This window comes from Nerophis ophidion, linkage group LG08, assembly GCF_033978795.1.
Source record: "Nerophis ophidion isolate RoL-2023_Sa linkage group LG08, RoL_Noph_v1.0, whole genome shotgun sequence".
NCBI classification, from domain to species: domain Eukaryota; kingdom Metazoa; phylum Chordata; class Actinopteri; order Syngnathiformes; family Syngnathidae; genus Nerophis; species Nerophis ophidion.
In genome coordinates, this window is record NC_084618.1 from 24,160,948 (window position 1) to 24,179,854 (window position 18,907).

The 18,907-nt window shown below is 39.5% G+C and overlaps 1 protein-coding gene across 2 annotated transcripts in view; it reads left to right on the plus strand.

Moving 5' to 3' along the window:
• Positions 1-8,227: 8,227 nt before the first annotated feature.
• The window catches only part of hexb (hexosaminidase B (beta polypeptide)), a 31,071-nt gene continuing 20,391 nt past the window's right edge, over positions 8,228-18,907 (plus strand). For both annotated transcript variants that reach the window (XM_061908063.1, XM_061908062.1), the window contains exons 1-6: positions 8,228-8,544; positions 10,828-10,979; positions 15,694-15,759; positions 16,524-16,570; positions 16,652-16,762; positions 16,840-16,941. In XM_061908063.1, the coding sequence (XP_061764047.1) occupies positions 8,285-8,544; positions 10,828-10,979; positions 15,694-15,759; positions 16,524-16,570; positions 16,652-16,762; positions 16,840-16,941 (738 nt within the window). In that variant the 5' untranslated portion in view covers positions 8,228-8,284. The remainder of the gene's footprint in view (positions 8,545-10,827; positions 10,980-15,693; positions 15,760-16,523; positions 16,571-16,651; positions 16,763-16,839; positions 16,942-18,907) is intronic.

The following is an 18,907-nucleotide window of genomic DNA, read 5'->3' on the forward strand; positions in this document are numbered from 1 at the left end:
TGTCTGTTCAGCGGGGAGGGGAGGAGGGAGGAGCCGTCACCTCGCGGAGCAAATGAAGTGCGAGCTGGAGTGGAGGGGGGGGGGTGTTGGTTTGCAAAATGCTTGGCGCACACACTCACTCACACACACACACACACACATGCAAACACAAATTTTTGTATTTTATACCTTCTTGAGACACTCCAAAAAATGCCTACCTCTTTAGGACCACCCTTTCTAGATATATAAATATTTGTATTTACAACATTAATATTGGATACATACTATGCAAATATAAAAAGGTAAGATATTAGTTAATATTTAATTATTTTTTTTGTAATTTGTTTTTAAGCTTCATTATTTACTTCAGTATGTCTCTATATACATATTTATTTTCCATCCATCCATCTTCTTCTGCTTATCTGAGGTTGGGTCGTGGGGGCAGCAGCCTAAGCAGGGAAGCCCAGACTTCCCTCTCCGACACAGTCATTTTGAAAAATCTCTCCTTTTTGGGACCACCCTAATTTTGACAGATTTCAACACCAGGGGTGCAAATGAGGTTTCTATTTTTTAATCATTTTACTCTAAAAATGTCACAGTTTTAAGAACAAAAAAAAATTGGCAATATTGTGATAAAAGTCGGAATTTTATATGAAAAATGTCACCATTTTGCATTAAAAAGTAATAATTTTACGAGAAAAGATTGCAATATTAGAGAAACAAAAAGAATATGAGAAATTGTTCTCAATTTTATTAGAAAAAAGTTATGGAAAAAAAGAGTGCTTTTAGTTAATTATTTTTTTGTTGTTGTTGTTTGTTATTGGTTTTTAATCTTCTTTATTTACTTCAAGTTATTACAGTATGTCTCTATATACGTATATATACATATGTATTTATATATATATATATATATATATATTTTTTTTTTTTATTAATTTTGGCCAAGGGGTTGCAATTAAATGTCTTACACACACTTGTAATTACATCAATCAATCAATCAATGTTTATTTATATAGCCCCAAATCACAAATGTCTCAAAGGACTGCACAAATCATTACGACTACAACATCCTCGGAAGAACCCACAAAAGGGCAAGGAAAACTCACACCCAGTGGGCAGGGAGAATTCACATTCAGTGGGACGCCAGCGACAATGCTGACTATGAGAAACCTTGGAGAGGACCTCAGATGTGGGCAACCCCCCCCCTCTAGGGGACCGAAAGCAATGGATGTCGAGCGGGTCTAACATGATACTGTGAAAGTTCAATCCATAGTGGCTCCAAGACAGCAGTGAGAGTCCCGTCCACAGGAAACCATCTCAAGCGGATCAGCAGCGTAGAGATGTCCCCAACCGATACAGGCGAGCGGTCCATCCTGGGTCCCGACGAGCGGTCCATCCTGGGTCTCGACTCTGGACAGTCAGTACTTCATCCATGGTCATCGGACCGGACCCCCTCCACAAGGGAGGGGGGGACATAGGAGAAAGAAAAGAAGCGGCAGATCAACTGGTCTAAAAAGGAGGTCTATTTAAAGGCTAGAGTATACAGATGAGTTTTAAGATGAGACTTAAATGCTTCTACTGAGGTAGCATCTCGAACTGTTACCGGGAGGGCATTCCAGAGTACTGGAGCCCGAACGGAAAACGCTCTATAGCCCGCAGACTTTTTTTGAGCTCTAGGAATCACTAATAAGCCGGAGTCTTTTGAACGCAGATTTCTTGCCGGGACATACGGTACAATACAATCGGCAAGATAGGCTGGAGCTAGACCGTGTAGTATTTTATACGTAAGTAATAAAACCTTAAAGTCACATCTTAAGTGCACAGGAAGCCAGTGCAGGTGAGCCAGTACAGGCGTAATATGATCAAACTTTCTTGTTCTTGTCAAAAGTCTAGCAGCCGCATTTTGTACCAACTGTAATCTTTTAATGCTAGACATTGGGAGACCCGAAAATAATACGTTACAGTAATCGAGACGAGACGTAACAAACGCATGGATAATGATCTCGGCGTCTTTAGTGGACAAAATGGAGCGAATTTTAGCGATATTACGGAGATGAAAGAAGGCCGTTTTAGTAACGCTTTTAATGTGTGACTCAAAGGAGAGAGTTGGGTCGAAGATAATACCCAGATTTTTTACAGAGTCACCTTGTTTTATTATTTGGTTGTCAAATGTTAAAGTTGTATTATTAAATAGAGGTCGGTGTCTAGCAGGACCGATAATCAGCATTTCCGTTTTTTTGGCATTAAATTGCAAAAAGTTAGCGGACATCCATTGTTTAATTTCATTAAGACACGCTTCCAACTGACTACAGTCCGGCGTGTTGGTCAGCTTTAGGGGCATGTAAAGTTGGGTGTCATCAGCATAACAGTGAAAGCTAATACCGTATTTGCGTATGACGTCACCTAGCGGCAGCATGTAGATGCTGAAGAGTACAGGGCCAAGGACCGAACCCTGGGGAACTCCACACGTTACCTTAACATAGTCCGAGGTCACACTGTTATAGCAGACGCACTGCATCCTATCAGTAAGATAAGAGTTAAACCATGACAGGGCTGAGTCTGAAATACCAATTCGTATTTTGATACGCTCTAATAAAATATTATGATCGACGGTATCGAAAGCAGCGCTAAGATCGAGGAGCAGCAACATAGATGACGCATCAGAGTCCATCGTTAGCAATAGATCATTAGTCAGTTTTGCGAGGGCTGTCTCAGTCGAGTGATTTGCCCTGAAACCGGATTGAAAGGTTTCACATAGATTGTTAAACGCTAAGTGCTCATTTAGCTGCTCTGCAACAATTTTTTCGAGGATTTTCGAAATAAAGGGAAGGTGAGACACCGGTCGGTAGTTTACCATGAGGTCTGGATCGAGGTTAGGTCTTTTAAGGAGAGGATGAATAACCGCTTTTTTGAATGCAACGGGAACAGTGCCCGAGGAAAGTGATAAGTTTATAATATTTAGCACTGATGGACCTAATAATACAAAAAGCTCCTTGATAAGTTTCCCAGGAAGTGGGTCAAGTAAACATGTTGTTTGTTTTATTCCATTTACACGTTGTAACAATCCTTCTAATGTTATTTCATCAAAACGAGAGAAACTATTTTGGATATTTGCAGTATCCGCCGTATATACAATCGTATCTGTGTTACTATAACCCCGTTGTAGCTGGGACGCATTGTCTTTAATCTCCTTTCTAATAAGTTCAATTTTCTTATTAAAGAACTTCATAAAGTCATCTGCCGAATGGATGGAGCTACTGGAAGGAGTCCCTTGTTGGGTTAGCGATGCTACTGTACTAAACAAAAATTTTGGATCGTTTTTATTAATGCGGATGAGATTTGAGTAATAATTAGTTTTAGCTAAGGTAAGCATGCGTTTATAAGTTATTAAACTATCACTCCATGCTTGATGGTGCACCTCAAGTTTAGTCGTGCGCCATTTGCGTTCCAGCTTTCTACATAATAATTTCTGAGCTCTAGTTTCTTCAGTAAACCATGGCGTACGCCTTTTTGGAGCCTTTTTTAACTTCAGCGGTGCTATACTATCAATGGTTTCGCGCAGGGCGTTGTTAAAGTTGTTAGTGAGGTTATCAATAGAGCCCACATACTTTGGGAACGGTGCCATTACCGAGGGCAGTAGGTCCGCAAGAGTCGTCGTTGTGGCAGCATTAATGTTGCGGCTGCTATAGCAGTTATTATTATTATTAGCTTGCCAAACATGAGTCTGAACTTCGAATTTTATAAGGTAATGATCGGACATTACTTTAGTATACGGGAGTATCATAACTTTTGAGACGGTGATACCTCTGACAAGCACTAGGTCTATCGTATTACCGCTGCGATGCGTCGGTTCATTTATTATTTGTGTAAGACCACAGCTATCAATTATAGTCTGGAGCGCCACGCACGGTGGGTCCAATGGGGTATTCATATGGATATTAAAGTCCCCCATTATAATTATATTATCGGCGTGCGTCACTAGATCAGCAACAAACTCTGTTATGTTGGCCAGAGGGGTAGCACGTTTAAAACCGACACAGAGTCATTTAGAAAAATCTCTCCTTTTTGGGACCACCCTAATTTTAACAGATTTCACCACCAGGGGTGCAAATGAGGTTTCTATTTTTTAATCATTTTACTCTAAAAATGTCAGTGTTTTACAAGAACAACAAAAAAAATTGGCAATATTGTGATAAAAGTCGGAATTTTATATGACAAATATCACCATTTTGCATTAAAAACTAATCATTTTACGAGAAAATATTACAATATTACAGAAACAGAATATGAGGAATTGTTCCCAATTTTATTAGAAAAAAGATGTGGAAAAAAAGACTGCTTTTTGTTAATTATTATTTTTTTCTTGTTGTTGTTTGTAATTGGTTTTTAATCTTCAATATTTACTTCAACTTATTACAGTATGTCTCTATATACGTACATTTTTTTTTTTTTTTAATGAATTTTGGCCAAAGGTGGCAAATTTTAAATTTCTTACACTCACTTGTTATTTTATATGTTGGCAGAGGGGGTGCACTTTTATAACCGACACACAGTCAATTTGAAAAATCCCTCCTTTTTGGGACCACCGTAATTTTGATAGATTTCACCAAAAGGGTGCAAATGAGACATTCTCTATTAGATTCAATGGTTTTCCGTATTGGGACCATGATTTATGTCATAACTTGTTCACCGGTCCTCATGTGGAAGGTTATTTTCCTTGTTGATGTCTCAAGAAAAGTACCAATACAAGAACACACTCACACACACACTTCAGCCTCATTATTTGCAAGTCTTGTATATTGTTTTCCAAATCCATCACTTCCGGTTTCCTCTGGGAACTGATGAGCTGATGTTTGTGTTTCAAGAGCAAGCCAAACTTGACTTGAGAGAACACACAGTACTATACAGCACCTGATAGTGTTTATTTAGGAAAATATATACTCATTAAAATGATGGATTATTATAACCACAGACAGGGACGGCTTGACTGATTTGTGGTGGAGGCTCAGAAAATCTGTGATGAGGTGGCGACTTGTCCAGGGTGTACCCTGCCTACCGCCCAAATGTAGCTGAGATAGGCTCCAGCGACCCCCCGCGACCTCCAAAGGGGCAAGCAGTAGAAAATGGATGGATGGCTAAGAAAATTAATCAATTGTCATGATTTCAGTTCTCATTTTTTTCACTGAAATTAGTTAGGATTCCATATATAAAATGTTTTTAACGGAATTTGATATAGAATGTTCAATAAAACAAATAAAAAAGCCGAACAAAATGTGGGGGAAACAATCGATTTTTAGATGCATCGCAACTTATTTGTTTATTCACTGGCAGCACAGGGGAAAAAAGGGGTCATTGCATGTGCTTCACAATACTAAAGTTCTGTGTTCGATCCTGGGCTCGGAATCTATCTGTGTGGAGTTTGCATGTTCGCCCACCTCCAAAGACATGCACCTGGGGATAGGTTGATTGGCAACACTAAATTGTTGTCAGAATATCTGTGTGGGCCCTGCGATGAGGTGGCGACTTGTCCAGGGTGTGCCCCGCCTTCCGCCCGAATTCTGCTGAGATAGGCTCCAGCACCCCGCAAAACCCCTAAAGGGACAAGTGGTAGAAAGTGGATGGATGGATGTTACTAACAGAGAAAAAGGAAATGGGATACAACAGCCAGGATGTGAAAAGTGGTAAGATTAAATAAGCTCTGGTTCTTCCTACTCCTTTTCGGACGTGCTGTAGAGAAACAAGTGGAAATATATTATGCGTTACACCAAGGGTCCCCAAACTACGGCCAACGGGCCGCGTACAGCCCGCCAAAGTCCAAAATCCAGCCCGAGGGAAGTCCCACGTTTAAAATTATTATTATTATTTTTTTTTTATTATAATTTTTAAAAATCTGTCTTTTCCAATTTATTTTCTACCATTTGTTACTCTCTGTGTCTAGGGATCTTTCTGTGTGGACTTTGCATGTTCTACCCATGACTGCGTGGGTTACCTCCGGGTACTCCGGCTTCCTCCCACCTCCAAAAAAACATGCACCTGGGGATAGGTTGATTGGCAACAGTAAATTGGCCCTAGTGTTTGAATGTGAGTGTGAATGTTGTCTGTCCATCTATGTTGGCCCTGTGATGAGGTGGCAACTTGTCCAGGGTGTACCCCGCCTTCCGCCCAAATGCTGCAGGAGATGTCTTTATAATGATAGTCATACTTTGCTCCTAGGAAATAATACCGTACTGATCATTTTTGGCAGTAATTTAGACCTGCACTGCATTATACTGATGGTTGTGTCCCACACATTACATGTAAAATAGGCTATACTGTGCTACTTGAATCTATTAAAAATAAATTAGGAGGAATACTTCTATGCCTTTAGAATAAACATCTGGATTTGAAGAGAGACAATAGAAAACACACAAAAGGTTGCATTACAAACAGTACAATGGGCAAACGCTGAAACTATGAGAGAAGAGTGGCATCTAGTGGGCAAATCAAGAATTTTGTATTTGATAAGTTAAATACCAAACATTGCTGTAAACCAGGGATCCCCAAACTTTTTGACTATGGGGCCGCATTGGGTTAAACAAATTTGGCCGGGGACCAGGTTGTATATATACAGTACAGGCCAAAAGTTTGGACACACTTTGGGCTCTGTACCGAGGATGTTGTTGTGGTTTGTGCAGCCCTTTGAGACACTTGGGATTAGGGCTATATAAATAAACATTGATTGATTGATTGATTGATTGATTCATTGATGTGTTTGCTTTTATTTTCATGACTATTTAAATTGTGGAATGTCACTGAAGGCATCTAAACTATGAATGAACACGTGGAGTTATGTCCTTAACAAAAACAGGTTAAATAACTGAAAGTATGTTTTATATTCTAGTTTCTTCAAAATAGCCACCCTTTGCTCTGATTACTGCTTTGCACACTCTTGGCATTCTCTCGATGAGCTTAAAGACGTAGTCACCTGAAATGGTTTTTACTTCACTGGTGTCATAGTTTTGATGCCTTCAGTGGTCATTTCCAATGTAAATAGTCATGAAAATAAAGAAAATGCATTTAAATGAGAAGATGTGTCCAAATGTTTGGCCTGTAATATATGTATGTATGTATGTATGTATGTATGTATGTATGTATATATATGTATATGTATGTATGTATATGTATGCATGTATATATGTATGTATGTATATATATATGTATGTGTGTATCTATGTATGTATGTACAGTATATGTATGTATATATATGTATGTGTGTATATATATGTATGTATATGTGTATGTATGTATATATATGTATGTGTATATATATATGTATGTATATGTGTATGTATGTATATATATATATACATATATATATATAAATGAATGTATTTATATATGTATATATATGTATATGATATATATATATATGTATGTGCCCTGTAATGAGGTGGCGACTTGTCCAGTGTGTACACCACCTTCCGCCCGATTGCAGCTGAGATAGGCACCAGTGCCCCCCGCGACCCCAAAGGTAAAAAGCTGTAGAAAATGTGTGTGTGTGTGTGTGTATATATATATTTTTTTATTTTTATTTTATTTTTTCAAGCGCGATAAAGTCATGTTATTGATGGGAAAATGCATTTTTAGACAATATGATTTGCTTGAGCGGTGAGGAGACACAGAGTAAAAAGGGGTAGACAATGGATTAGAAAGGACAGATTTCAAAAATAATTATTATTTTAAAAAATAATAATAATTTGGGACTTCCCGCGGGCCGGATTTTGGACGCTGGCTGGCCGGATTATATAAACTCAGGAAAAGTGTTGATTTTAACACCATTTGAGTTAAAATAACACCCTAGATCATCCATCCATCCATTTCCTACCGCTTATTCCCTTTTTGGGGTCGCGGGGGGCGCAGGCGCCTATCTCAGCTACAATCGGGCGGAAGGCGGGGTACACCCTGGACAAGTCGCCATCTCATCGCAGGGCCACACACCCTAGATCAGGTGTCCCCAATTTTTTTGACTCAGGTGGTCGCATTGGGTTAAAAACATTTGGCCGGGTGCTGGGCTGTATGGCTAGGACAAGATGTAAGCATGTCACAATAAGTTTTGTATTTTACACACCTAAAAATACCCTAATTATCGTATGCACATAGCGTGGTGAAAAGAAAGTACAGTAAGAGTAAGAAATGAAAATAGACATCGTCCCCTTTAATTTTTTTCTATTTACTTCCGCAAACTTACGTCCTGCTGTGGCGCAAGTCCCCGCCCCCCTGCGCGTTGTGTGCCTCACATGACTTGAAGGCTGCATTTGACGGAAACATGCCCGCTGCTGCCTCCAAAGCCGTCGTCCTGCTGGTGGTCTTGTCCTCCTGCTGGGGTCGGCAGGCTGACTACTCCCACGACGGCTTCGAGGAAGTCGCCCAACAGACCTCCATGTTCGGCTCGCTGTGGCCGCTGCCGCAGAAGGTGCAGATCTCGTCGGTGTCTTTAAAGTTGGCCAGGGACACTTTCCAAATCTTTGATGCCAAACTGTCGTCGGCGGGGCCGAGCTGTAACCTCCTACAGAATGCGTACAGGAGGTAAGATGGGCCAACCTTTTCATTTATGTATTTATTTTTTTTATTTTTTTTTTTCTTTAGCTTTTAGCGCCACTGCTAATGCTTTAGAGCCGGGCTGGGCAATTATTTTGACTCGGGGCCCACATTTAGAGAAAAAAAAATGTGTCTGGAGGACGGTATTTCTATCTATCGATGTGTATATATATATATATATATATACATACATATACAGTATATATATATATATATATATAAATATATATATATATGTATGTATGTATGTATGTATGTGTGGGTAAAATCACAAGACTATTTCATCTCTACAGAACTGTGTCATGAAGGGTTCCCTCAATTGTCTGGAGATTTTAATGGAAGCATTTACATACAATGGTTTATATATATGGCACAGAGTGGGTGGGTACAGGCAGGCGTAGGGGCGTGGTGATTGGCTCATGTGTTACCTAAGAGGTGTTTCCGTCTGTGACGGCATGCTAATATGATTTCACTGCGCTTGTTGAGTGATGACAGGCCTGGGTGATATATACCAAACAGTTTCTCTTTTGATGCTTCCATTAAAATCTCCTGATGATTGAGGGAACCCCTCATGAAACAGTTCTGTAGAGATGAAGTAGTCTTGTGATTTTTCCCACACATACATATTGCGCTCTACCAAGGTATCAAGCACTATTCTCTGGATGATCCAATTAAGGTATATATATATATATATATATATATATATATATATATATATATACACACACGCGTACACACACACACATAAAAACTGTAACAATCTGCTGTATAATGTGTGTTATGGTCCTATTTTTAGGAACACTAATACAAAACCTCACAATAATGTCTGATTGAATGCTAAAAACGTTATGACAGACCGCCTTAAAAACATTACATTTTTCTATGAACGATAAAACACGGAATATTGACAAAATATGAACGTCACACCCGCTTTCGATCGACATATTTTACAATCAAGTGAAACGCAACAAACAGTGAAATATGAACGCAAAGGGTACAAAATAAACCCACCTACAATCTGATATATTTGATAATTGCTGAATTCCCCCTAGGGATCAATAAAGTACATTCTATTCTATTCTATTCTATGTATCACTAAGCTTTAGAACTTTGTTGTGAAAGTCTCCTTCCGCATCTGTGGAAACGCTTCCCGCCCACACTGCTTGGTGCCTCGTCTGAGCTGCTGTGATGTGGATGAGTGGTCACCAACCACCAGGCCGCGGCTCGATTGGTACCTGGCCGCAGAAATTTAAAAATATTTTTTTTATTAAATCAACTTAAAAATCACAAGATACTCTTACAATTAGTGCACCAACCCAAAAAAACTCCCTTTTTCATGACAAAAAAACAATTAAAATCCCCCCGCCGGGCCGCAAGACAAATTATCAAGCGTTGACCGGTCCGCAGCTACAAAATGGATGGGGACCACTGACGTAGATGACCATAGTAACTAATTAGATGACCATAGTAACTAATTACATCACTATCGTAACTGGTATATCATCCATTAGTGCAGATTCCAACCATTGAAATACTTTGTGTAGTTGAAGACTTACAGTAATCCGAAAACATCACTACACATCATAAAGGCAGCTACACTTTTCATCTTAAAGATCCCCAAAAAATATTTGGGAATGTTTGGTGAACCAGATTGAAAATCTTAACGGGCCGCATGTGGCCCCGGGGTCTTACTTTGCCCAGGTCTGCTTTAGAGGAAGTGGAAAGGTAACTGCACATTGTTTACAAATTTTGCCTGTCATTTGTAGTCTTTGCCTTTGTAGTTCGTGCCTGTCGCCACGTACTACAAAGGTGGGGACGTGAAATTTTTCAGGACTTATCCAGATCCCGAATACAGATCAGCAGGTAACAGATGGTAAGGAAATATAATTGCGAAACAAAACGCCAGATAATATGTCTTACTTTATACACACACCATAATAATACTCCTATGTTGAAGCATATCAAGTGGTGCGGCTTCATAGCGGCAACATGGATCATGTGATCTGCATATAGGAAGGGGCGCCCCTGTTCCTCCCCTTTTTTAATCCCTCGACAGAAATGTGTATCGCTTGGTCTGAGCATGTTGTCCTACCAAGCATCCATGTGTGGGTGAAGAGACCTTCCCCAACAGGAAGTAGTTCATGGGACGGTGGGAGCGGGATTCAAACCAGGAACCCTCCAGTTACTGATTAACCCGCTCTACATTCACACCCGGGCCCTTGCAACATCAAGGAGTCACATGATGACACTTGTGTGTTTTTGTTTCTTCAGGTATTACGAGTACATTTTCAACGGCGTTAAAAAGACGTGGCCGAGCAAAGACGGGTGGACGGACCCTGCCGGTCTGCTGGGCCTGCAGGTGTTGATCACAGACCCGGAGCCAGGCTGTGAACAGTACCCCAGCGTGACAGCAGACGAGTCCTGTAAGTTTATCTCCGCTTTCCTTCAAGTTATGACCGTGCTGTGCTGTCTTCTCATGTAATAGCTGTATCGTATCATTGACCTAGTGAATGTTTAAAGGGGAAATACACACGTAATTAAGTTAAGTGTCACCAGTCTCTTTCTGTTATGTAGTGCAAGGGTGTCCATTTTCTACGAGACATCCTGAATTGTCCTTTTCGGACATGATGTAAAGAGAAATGATATGAAATTATGTGTGATGTATTGTACTGTATGTTCAAAATAATCTAAACTCAATCGATACAACGCAGTGTTGGCGTTAACGCACTTTTATGTGTCTTTTTACGCAGTGAAATCAGATAAGACATGCATCCCCAATATCTTTTTACGTGAGATTTCCAGTTGAATTCATAATCAATCATTATACCTACAAATTTGGTTTAATTTACTCTTTCAATTTCTATTCCGTCTACAAACCCCGTTTCCATGTGAGTTGGGAAATTGTGTTGGATGTAAATATAAACGGAATACAATGATTGGCAAATCCTTTTCAACCCATATTCAATTGAATGATAAATAAATAAATGATAAATGGGTTGTTATTGTATAGCGCTTTTCTACCTTCAAGGTACTCAAAGCGCTTTAACATTACTTCCACATTTACCCATTCACACGCACATTCACACACTGATGGAGGGACTTGCCATGCAAGGCGCTAACCAGCACCCATCAGGAGCAAGGGTGAATTGTCTTGCTCAGGACACAATGGATGTGACGAGGTTGGTACTAGGTGGGGATTGAACCAGGGACTTTCGGGTTGTGCACGGCCACTGCGCCACGCCGGCTATGCCGTCCCTATGCCGTCCCTATGCACTACAAAGACAAGATATTTGATGTTCAAACTCATAAACTGTATTTTTTTTTTGCAAATAATAATTAACTTAGAATTTCATGGCTGCAACACGTGCCAAAGTAGTTGGGAAAGGGCATGTTCACCACTGTGTTTCATCACCTTTTCTTTTAACAACACTCAATAAACGTTTGGGAACTGAGGAAACTAATTGTTGAAGCTTTGAAAGTGGAATTCTTTCCCATTCTTGTTTTACGTAGAGCTTCAGTCGTTCTACAGTCCAGGGTCTCCGCTGTCATATTTTACGCTTCGTAATGTGCCACACATTTTCGATGGGAGACAGGTCTGGACTGCAGGCGGGCCAGGAAAGTGCCCGCACTCTTTTTTTACGAAGCCACACTGTTGTAACACGTGCTGAATGTGGCTTCGCATTGTCTTGGTGAAAGAAGCAGGGGTGTCCAGGAAAAAGTCAATGCAAAATACAGAGGACAAATTTCACCACACCTAGTGTATATGACTGTCATTGGTACTTTAACTTTAACTTATATATTTTTCAATGACTTGTTGAAAATAGGGAACAGGAGAGAAAAATATAAAAACAAAAATATATAAAATGTAAACATTGTTATTTCAAATGTAACTTTTCCTTGATTATAATCCCCTCAAATATCAAGGCAGAAAGGAAATGTCAACCCAAGCATGGAAAATTACACGCAATTTAAACAAAATAGAAAAATCACCTCTTACAATGAAGGTGTAAAAATAAGGAATATGAAAGAAATGTTTAATAAAGTGTAACAAAATAGTGTGTAAAAGTAAACAGAGAAATCTGAAAATAAGTATTTTCTGCAGGTTTATTGCCAGGAAGTCACAGCTGCGCTCTACAGGGTGAGCGCAGCTAAGGTGGTTTTGTATGACTACGGCCCCTTTTGGGGGGAAAAAATACAATAAAAACTGCTATATTATCGAGGTGATTTTTCTACATTTATCCACAATTTCTTAATTTTTACTCTCTTATTACATGCAACATGCAAAGAATCATCTGCGAGACAACAAGATGGCGCAACCAAAATGACTGTTGATACTGTTACCCGATTGGCTGTCAGCGTGTCACTCCCACTGATCAGTGATCACTTCCTGCGTTGCTCGGTTACCAGAGAGCGAGTGCCTTTGTTTATGCAACCAACCTTGCTTTGCAACTGCCGGTTTCTCCCGACTTAGAAGAAAATAATATCTGTCTTTTTTTGTTGATATTTGTTATGTGTGTATTAGGGTTGTACAGTATTAGTAGAGTACCGTGATACTAATAAATCATATTCGGTACTATACCGCCTCTTAAAAAGTACCGGCCTCGTTTTGTGATATCATCCAATTCTAATATAAAGTCAAGGCAACTTTATTCATATAGCATGTTTACAACAATTTAAAAATTGGACCATAGTGCTTTAGAGGTTAAAAATTATAGAGCTAAAATAAAATTAAATAAAATATAAAATAGTATCAGACAGAATAATTGATTATTGCATACTAACAGTAAGAAGTAGATTAATAATTTGTTTTCTACCACTTGTCCTTAATAATGTTGACAAAATAATAGAATGGAAAATGACACAATATGTTACTGCATATATCAGCAGACTAAATTAGGAGCCTTTGTTTGCTTACTTACTACTAAAAGACAAGTTGTCTTGTATGTTCACTATTTTATTGAAGGACAAACTTACAATGAGAAACATGTTTAATGTACCCTAAGATTTTTTGTTAAAATAAAGGCAATAATGCCATTTTCTGTAGTACCCATTATTTAGAAAAGTATCGAAATACATTTTGGTACCGGTACCAAAATATTGGTATCGGGACAAAACGAGTGTCAATATATATGATGTATATCAGGCCCAGGCAATTATTTTGACTCAGGGGCCAAATTTTTAGAAAAAAATTTGTCTGGGGCCGGTATATCTATTTTTAGGAAAACTAATACAAAACCTCACAATAAAGTCTGATTGAATGCTAAAAATGTTATGACAGACCGCCTTAAAAACAGAATGGAATTTTAATGTTTTCTATGAGGGATAAAACCCTGAATATTGAGAACATGTGAACGTCACACCCGCTCTCAATCGACGTATTTTACAATCAAGCCAAATGCAACCAACACAGCGAAATATGAACGTGAAAGGTAAAAAAACAAAAAACATCTACAATCTGACTTATTTGATATATCACTAAGCTTTAGAACTTTCTTGTAAAAATCTCCTTTCATGTCTGTCCCTGACACCCACATTTCAGGCTGGCCGCTCTGGAAACATTCTGTGGAAACGCTCCCCACCCACAGTGCTCGGTGCCTCGTCTGACTTGCTGTGATGTATATTACCATAGTCACTTGTAGTGTTGTACGGTTTACGGGTATTAGTATAGTGCCACGTTATCAATTAATCATATTTGGTACCATACCGCCTCTGAAAAGTACCGGTCCGCCACACCCTAAGATTATTTGTTAAAATAAAGCCAATAATGCAATTTTTTCTGGTCTTTATTTAGAAAAGTAACGAAAAGTATCAAAATAATATTGGTATCAGGTAGGGGTGTAATGGTACACAAAAATTTCGGTTTCGGTACGTACCTTGGTTCAGAGGTCACGGTTCGGTTCATTTTCGGTACAGTAAGAAAACAACAAAATGGCTTGGTTATTTACCAAATTTGCAAAATCTTCCAACAAAAATATTTTTCTTAGCGGAATATTTGATGTGAAGTAATGGGAACCTTGGATAGGTCAATAATTCATAATAACATTGATTTTGATTCAATATTATGTTTTGAGCAATGACAGTTTGAAAGAAAAAAAAACAGCTTTGTTTTATTAGTCGACGTTGCAACTTTTTCTAAATTACATGTAGCCTTTAAGCTTTTTTATTTCACTTTTGTTTATGTTTTTGTTTATTTTAATAGTATTTTTAGAATGTGCCGTGGGCCTTTAAAACATTAGCTGTGGCCGCAAATGGCTTCCGGGGCACACTTTTGACACCCCTGCTATAGATAGTAAAACATTTTTATCTGATAAATCAATGGGTAAAAAGTAGAGCCTGGCGACAGCACTTGCACGTTTATCATATCTCTCTCGCTCTCTCTGTCTCTGCCCCGCCCTCACAAATGCTGCTGCGTGCACAATTTGTTTTGTTTTTAACCCCTTCTTAACCCTGAACGTACATTGAAAATACACGCAACCCTAACTTAAAATACCAGACATTTGAGGCATTTAAGAAACTCCACCCGGACAGCCCCGCAAAAGAGGACATATCCGGTGAAAAGAGGAGGTATGGTCAGTCTATCTTAGCCCGGTCGCTGCTAGCATGATGTGTGTTGTGCCTCGGTGTGCATTGTTTACACAACGTGGGGTACGCTACTTAATATGTCTGTGTGGAAACTCGTTCGGCACACTTTCGAACCGAACCGAAACCCCCGTACCGAAACGGTTCAATACCAATACACTTACCGTTACACCCCTAGTATCAGGACAACACTAGTCACTAAAATATCATGCAAAAGCGCAGAGTCCAACCATTGAAACACGTTGTACAGTTCAAGACTTATGGGTATTTAAAAAAATCACTGTACATCATGATTGCAGCTACACTTTCAATCTTAAAGATCTAAAAAAAATATTTGTGAATGTCCGGCGGGCCAGATTGAAAAGCTTAACGGGCCGCATGTGGCCCCTGGGCCTTAATTTGCCCAGGTTTGATGTATATTGATATTGTTTTATTGCCTAGCCCTAATTACAGTGGTAAATCTAAAGCTGAGTGTTTAAGACTTTCGACTTTGATACAATAATTGCAACAAGTCCCATGATGATGTCACGGAAGTGAAACTTGTTTTTGTTTCTGCAGATGAACTGCTGGTGGATCAACCCTTTGCTCTCCTTAAGGCACCCAAAGTTTGGGGAGCACTCCATGGTACATCAGTTTCATTTTTTTATTTGTTGTCACAGCGATGTCTATTCCATTCATCAGTCTACCATTAATACATGATAAAGACACCTTTAAGACATTGAATTTGATGTAGTACTTATTAGTTTTTTGAAGCTGTCAGTACACGACTACAGGTCACACTGAGGGTGGCCGTATAAACAACTTTAACACTGTTACAAATATGCGCCACACTGTGAACCCACACCAAACAAGAATGACAAACACATTTCGGGGGAACATCTGCACCATAACACAACAGAACAAATACCCAGAAGCCCTTGCAGCACTAACTCTTTCGGGACGCTACAATATACACTCCTTGCTACCCCCTACCAAACCCCGCCCACCTCAACCTCCTCATACATGTCCCAAATTCCAAGCTGCTGTTTTGAGGCATGTTAAAAAAAGATAAAGCACTTTGTGACTTCACGAATAAATATGGCACTGTCATGTTGGCATTTTTTTTCATAACTAGAGTTATGGAAACCTCCCCTTAGATAGGGGGGGTTTGCTCCAAGGTTTCTCATAGTCATTCACATCGACGTCCCACTGGGGTGAGTTTTTCCTTGCCCTTATGTGGGCTCTGTACCGCGGATACCGTTGTGGCTTGTGCAGCCCTTTGAGACACTTGTGATTTAGGGCTATATACAGTAAATAAACATTGATTGATTGATTGATTGACTACTCTCTTAAATGAATTTTGTTGCTGTTTCTCATGACATGATCCTCATTCTGTCTCATTTCCTCAGGCCTGGAAACGTTCAGCCAGTTGGTGTATGAAGATGAATTTAGTGCAGTGAGTAGTCAGTTTTATCATCATCATAATTCTGCTTGTTTTCATGCAACACAAGTTTCGACGTTGCTTTGTCCATTTCAGAAAAGTGTCAATTTAACATCCATCAGAGACTTCCCCAGATTTGCGCATCGAGGCGTCCTGCTGGACACCTCTCGACACTTTCTACCCATCAAGGTCATTTTGGCCAACCTGGTACGTGACTTAACCCAGTCCAGTTCTAACTAGACTAACTTTTGACGGTTCTAAGGCCCTTTGACCTGTAACGTCAGGAAACGATGGCAATGAACAAGTTTAATGTCTTCCACTGGCACATCGTCGATGATCCATCCTTCCCGTACCTGAGCCGAACATTCCCGCAGCTCAGCCAGCAGGTCAGTGAGACTCGTTGCAGGTGTTGCATTTCAGCTATTGTATTTTCCGGACCATAGGGCACACCGGATTATAAGGCGCACTAACGATTAACGGTCTATTTTCGATCTTTTTTCATATATAAGGATTATAGGCCACATTAAAGGAGTCATATTATTATATTACATATACCGTATGTCCTTGAATTGCCACCGGGGCGCTAATTAATTTAAAACCTCTTCTCACTCCTGCGCTTACCAAAGTCATGCGGTAAAAGTAAGCATGCGCTAATTATTTTAAAACCTCTTCTCACTCCAGCACTTACCAAAGGTAAGCAGTAAAAATTAGAGTGTGATGTAAGCTTGGACCTTAAATCCTACTGAATAGCGCTTAATCTTCTTCCCTTTATGCGATTTCAAATTACCGATATTGAAATCAGCCTCCTCCATTTTAAAAATGATGACAGGGGAAGTGTCACTCGTGACGTCACGAGTTTGACCAGGCGGTAATACTAAGCATGCGCTAATTATTTTGGGAAGCGAGTTTGACCCAGCAGTAATTCAAGGCAGGTGCATACTATATGCCCTGCGGCAATTCAAGGAAATACGGTATACAGTATATATTTAAAAAAAAAATGGAAAACACTTCCTTGTGGTCTACATAACATGTAATGGTGGTTCTTTCGTCAAAATGTTGCATAGATGATGTTTTACAGATCATATTCAAGCCGCTTTCTGACAGTTCAAATGCGCCGTTTTGTGGGCGGTATTATTCACGTGGCTCAACTTCGACAGCTTCTTCTCCCCGTCATCTTTGTTGTAGTGGTGTAGCGTGCAAGGAAGGTTTTAATGACATTCAGACTTCACTTAAATCAATAACTGAGCAGCATCTCCTCATCCGGAAACAACAACAAGGCCGGAAATGTGTCCCGTGAAAAAACGTCTGACCAGAACTCTCTAATAACTGAAGTTGCTCGGGTGAATAATGTTAACTCCCTACACCGGTATGTTTTAGCGCTTTCATGGCGAGTTTACTGACAGATATAAGAAAGAACTTTACACCGTATTTTTTGGATTATAAATCGCTCCGTAGTATACGTCACACCGGCCGAAAATGCATTATAAAGAAGGAAAAAAAACATTTTAAGTCGCACTGGAGTACCAGTCGCATTTTTGGTGGAAATGTATTTGATAAAATCCAACACCAAGAATAGACATTTGAAAGGCAATTTAAAATAAATAAAGAATAGTGAACAACAGGCTGAATAAGTATACGTTATATGACGCATTAATAACCAACTGAGAAGGTGCCTGGTATGTTAACGTAACATATTATGGTAAGAGTCATTCAAATAACTATAACATATAGAACATGCTGTATGTTTACCAAACAATCTGTCACTCCTAAACGATAAATCCCATGAAATCTTCTTCCTCGATGTCGCTTCTAAACAACTCTGCCAACTCCAAAGGTATGCGCAGCTTCCTCTTGTCGTTTTGTGCTGCATATTTCACTACGTCCATCTTGTAATCTGCAGTACATGATTTCCTTTTCGCTGCCATTTTTGTTCAGCCCTTCTCAGTTTTTCTAAGTTACCGCCAACGTTGAAATTATCCATTTTAATAGCTACGGCAGTAGCATATAGCAGTTAGCATCCCATGACCCACAATGCACTTCTGCCATGACACTCCCGTGCCGAATTCTTATTGGTTGACGTGTGTGTGACAATTACTGACGTGTGAGTGACGATTGCTGACATTTTCTTTGTCTCTTCCACGAGTGAGATAAATAATATTATTTAATATTTTACGGTAATGTGTTAATTTCCCACATAAATCGCTCCAGAGTATATGTCGCACCCCCGGCCAAACTATGAATAAAACTGCGATTTATAATCCGAAAAATACGGTATTAGAAATGGCAACAGTGTAGGATGAATGTCCCATAACAAGAAGATAGGGTTCTCCTTTTTCTCTTTCGACTACGGAA